This window comes from Gavialis gangeticus, unplaced genomic scaffold, assembly GCF_001723915.1.
Source record: "Gavialis gangeticus isolate Ggan-Ray unplaced genomic scaffold, GavGan_comp1, whole genome shotgun sequence".
Taxonomy (NCBI): Eukaryota; Metazoa; Chordata; order Crocodylia; family Gavialidae; genus Gavialis; species Gavialis gangeticus.
Genome location: NW_017729022.1, coordinates 63368976 through 63373575, shown reverse-complemented (window position 1 = coordinate 63373575; position 4600 = coordinate 63368976). Strand labels below are relative to the sequence as shown.

The 4600-nt window shown below is 45.5% G+C and overlaps 1 protein-coding gene across 1 annotated transcript in view; it reads right to left on the bottom strand.

The window, feature by feature from the left end:
* Positions 1 to 2201: 2201 nt before the first annotated feature.
* The window catches only part of ANKRD54 (ankyrin repeat domain 54), a gene marked incomplete at its 5' end in the record, with an annotated part of 28567 nt that continues 26168 nt past the window's right edge, over positions 2202 to 4600 (bottom strand). The window contains one exon of the mRNA XM_019515808.1: positions 2202 to 3892. Within this exon, the coding sequence (XP_019371353.1) occupies positions 3818 to 3892 (75 nt within the window). The remainder of the gene's footprint in view (positions 3893 to 4600) is intronic.

Here is a 4600-nt window from a genome sequence, read left to right as displayed (position 1 = left end):
CTGTCAAGGTCTGCCTGGATCACCCTCCTGTCCTCAGGTGGATGCTTTGCCCCGGAGTTTGGTATCATCAGCGAACTCGGTCAGTCTGCTTCTGACTCCAATGTTGACATCATTAATGAAGATGTTGAACATGGGTCCAAGGACAGAGCCTTGGGGGACCCCACTGGTCACAGGACACCATGACGATTGACTTCCGTCAACCACCACCCTCTGGGTCTGACCACGGAGCTAATTCCCCAGCCAGTGGATCATGGTGGACCCAAGGCTGCAGTTGGCCAGTTTTGCCCAGAGGTGATCTTGGGATATCAGATCGAAGGCTTTTTTGAAGGCAAGATATATGACATCAATCTCCTCTCCCTTGTCCAGGTGATAGGTCACCTGGTCGTAAAAGGAAACAAGATTGGTCGAGCAAGACCTACCCGCAACAAACCTGCGCTGGCTATCCCTTAGGATGTTGGCGTCAGCTGGTCTGTTGAAAATGGCCTCTTTAATAATCTTTTCTAAGACCTTCCCCAGGATAGAGGTCAGGCTGATGGGCCTGTAGTTATCCTGATCCACTTTCCTCCCTTTCTTGAAGATAGGCACCACATTGGCTTTCTTCCAATCCTCAGGCATTTCACCAGAGTGCCAGGAGCTCTCAAAGATCCGTGCCGGGGCTGGGCTATGATGCTTGCCAGCTCTTTGAGTAACCTGGGGTGTAAACCGTCAGGGCCGGCTGACTTCAAGGCGTCCAGCCTTTCAAGGCGTTCCTTCACGAGGTAAGCATTGATGGAGGGCAGGGAATCTACAGTTTAACTGTAGACGTCATAGTCATAGACTGTCATGTGAACCAGATTGGTCAGAAGGCATATATATTTCTATATACATATATACCAAAATGTTGCTCAAAAGTATGTTTGTGGAGTACACCAAGGTTCTTTGAGTAGATGTGGTATAGTTTCATAGATTTAGGGTTGGAAGGGACCTAGTAGATCTTCTAGCCCGACCCCCTGCCAGGGCGGGAGAACAACAAAACCCCAAAACAAGAAACGGGACTCAAATGAGTCCAGCCAGGTAGGCATCCAGCCTCTTCTTAAAGACCCCCAGGGTAGGGGCCAGCACCACTTCCCTTGGAAGTTGGTTCCAGCTCCTAGCCGCCCTAACTGTGAAGTAGTTTTTGCGGATGTCCAATCTATACCTCCTCTTTTATTAGACCGAGTAGTTGGAAACAAGTTCTTTACAAGCTTTCAGACACAGTCACCCTTCTTCAGGCAAAGGAAGTTTCTGCTGTTCTGAGACTCCAAGGAAAGTCATGTGGAATACCTTGGAGTACCTGTGCTAAAACTTGCAGCAGTTTCAGAAAAAGGTAACATGCTTCAATTCTGGATGAACTAAGTGTATGGGTTCCATATGCAAATTGTTACAGCCATACTTAATTTCAAGGTTACTGTTTTCAAATTTGCTCCTTGCTTCTATGTGTTCTGCAAGATAGAAGATGGAGAAAGGACTGATGGGGGAAGCAGAGCAAAGGAACTAACTTACCCTTCAAATTTTTCCCCTGCTGTAGCAGCGGGAGGGGGACAAATTGAAGGCAGATCTCCAATAATTAGATTCTACACCTGGAAAATATTTATAAATTTTCCATAAATAGAATCTAATTTTTGGGGGGGTTGTATAATTAGAATTGTCTTCTATTTGAGTAAATATGGTAATTCTGCAGCTGCTTTTGATCTCTTAGTTTGTGCTTTTTATATTTTATCAGTATAAAATATATCATTACCTTGTTTGTGAGATGCTCTTCTTCCCCTGAATCCACTCAGGATTTAGTCAGTAAAATCTCTCATAGCACATACTCTTCTTTCGCACTTGGCAAACTACAATGACCATCAAACCCTTTCCCCCCTCAGCTGTACTACAAATGAGCTCTCTAAAGCAGTACTGCTTGACCAGCCTTGCTCTTACTTATGCAAAGGATCATACAATTTTTGTAAACTGTAAATATATTGATTCCTTTGTACTGGGATTTAGTCTGTCGGAGGCCACTTCAGACTACAAATGGATCAGTGTTTAAGCTCAAGGCAACTCAACAGTTAGCCTAACTTCAGCTCTAACTTTGAGAGAAGCAATTACTGAGTCCAGTTCCAGACTCAAGGCACAGGAGATACATAAAGGAGGCATAAATGTAAATGCTGAGAATAAAGAACCAGCTGAGGACACCAAGAAAAAGGTGGCAATATTTTATTGAAATTCAAAATGTGTAAGTTCAGATTGTCTCCTACCCCCTTTCTCTGTATCCAGCATGTTGGAACAGTCTTTATATTCACAGTGACAACTCCAGCAAAATCAGAATGCAGTCAGTCCAACCTCCCCCTGCCCAGAGGACTAACTATCCTATGAAGCAGCATGTGTCATTGTGAAATCCAGACACGAGATAGATGGGTATAGTCAGTCTCATCTCAGACAAGGGATACATCTGGTATTAAAAAGCCTGTGACCTGATTGTCCTCAGTATCTAAAAAGAATATCCTTGGAATGTTCATGATTTGGGGACTGTACTAACTGCTCCTAAGAATCCATAGGCTAATTGGGATCTGTCTGGGTCTTAAGGGTCATGAATGGGCAGAAGAAAGAAAACACCATTATGAGGCAGCTCCCTGCGCCCTTTACAAGAGAGGTGTCAAACTCAACCAGACTGCTGAGCTTGTTCAAGATTCCTGCCCCTTTCTCTCTGAGACTATCTTGACTGTCTCTCATAGAAAAGGAGAATGTTGCTTCTGTTTCAGATCCAGGATTTAGTGATACAAAGGCAGCAGCAACAACATAAATTGGCTCCCATTCCAGTTCAACAATGTGGCTCAGGTCAGCCAGGTTGCAAAGTAAAACAATGGTTTCCCATTGCCCATTTGGTATGTGACCTTTCGGCTGGGAATGCCAGGGGAAGGGGAAAAAAATCAAAGTCACAATGGTGGAATGTGGGTATGTGTCTGCCTCAAACCATATCACCCAAAGGACCCAAGCTTAGGATCATGCAGCCATCATCTAGGAACTTTTCCTATCTATTTTTAACAAGGGTTTCATTAAAATATCTGTGCACAAACTTTTAAATGATTACTTGAATCCGAAGTCAGACCTGAAACTGTAACCTAGTGATGAAAAGCTTTGTGTCCCACTCTGACAGCAGGCCCTTTGGGGGAATTTGGGATGAAGGGCTCAGTCTCTGACTCTCCTGGTTCCACTAAGTGATGCTCAGTGAGTTCTGGCAAAACTCCCATCTCCTGAAGGGGTCAGCTTAAAGGACATGCAGCAAGTGGAAGTGATGTGATGCAGTACAGAGCCTCTCATCATTTTAACATGTCACCTAAATCCATGCATGGCAGCACTGTGACAATGTTGAAATGTGCCTGATAGTAGGTCTGTACATGAAAGCCTGTGTACATGCTTGTTACTGCATAACAGCACCTGACTGGGGTTGATGACAACATGGGAGACTCTTGTGACTGTCAACCATGCTGGACACAGGAGGCTTTCAGGAACACATTCTACTGAGGCCAGCCCATACAGTAAACCATCCATTTGAGAGGAGGACCACAAGGAAAAAGGGTCTTTTGTTTTAAACAAATCAGCAGCTGCTGCATTCAGTTGTCCTCCTGGCCCCTCATGACAAAGTGGCAGAGGTTGCACCCAAGACAACAATCTGAGAGCTGAGAGCCTTGTGGGGTGCAGGTCCAGCAGAACAGGATATCTGGCAGTGGCAGCAACATTTGACAATGAGCCAAGCTGCAGCTGCCCTTCTCCCCTGGGCTCTTCCTTTCAGCCAGGGGAATGGTCTGGAAGCCTGTTACCTCTTCTCCATATTCTGCATCTGCAGGCTGAGTGAGGTGAAGCTAGCCAGGAGGTCTGTGACCTCGTCCACCTGCCAGAGAAACAATACAGATGTTACTGTGAGGTGAGCAGGGGAAGGAAAAGAGAGACTTTGATTCTCCAGCAACAGCCAGCCATGAAGTGCCAGCAGAGTAACTGCAAGGGAAGCAGTATTATGGCAATGCCAACACCAAAACCACAGAACCTGTATTAGGTCAAAACCATGCTGTTCCTTGGCTTTTGTGAGCGGGTTTCCATATCCTGTCTAATTCTTCCCCATCTAATTTTAAGCTGCTCAGGTGAAGGGAGCCCCTACCAGCTTCCTGGAGAAATTAGTAGACATCAGTGTCCAAGGTCACTTCAACAATCCATATAGTGGCAATGTACATTTTGCTGGTGCCAGGACTTTGTCCCATACCCTGTACTGCCTGGAAGAGCACTTTAAAAACATACCTTTCTAGAGCTACATAGATTCTGCAGCATAAACACTGCACGCTTCCTTTCATCAGCCCCACAGCGACATGCTTCTTCCTAGCCTTGAATGGAGGAGCGGGGAAATTCTCTGCTCATTTGATCTTTGACCTTGCTGCCAAAACTGCTGTTAAGAGTATCCATGCCAGTGCTGCTTTCTGTGATATGAATGTGCATGTGCCAGAAATCACACAGGCTTCCCTCCCCTCACATAGGTCTGCTACCATAGGATCTGGCAGCCATTATAGTTGGGATCTGATATAGGCCAGCAGCCCAGAGGAAGAAGTGC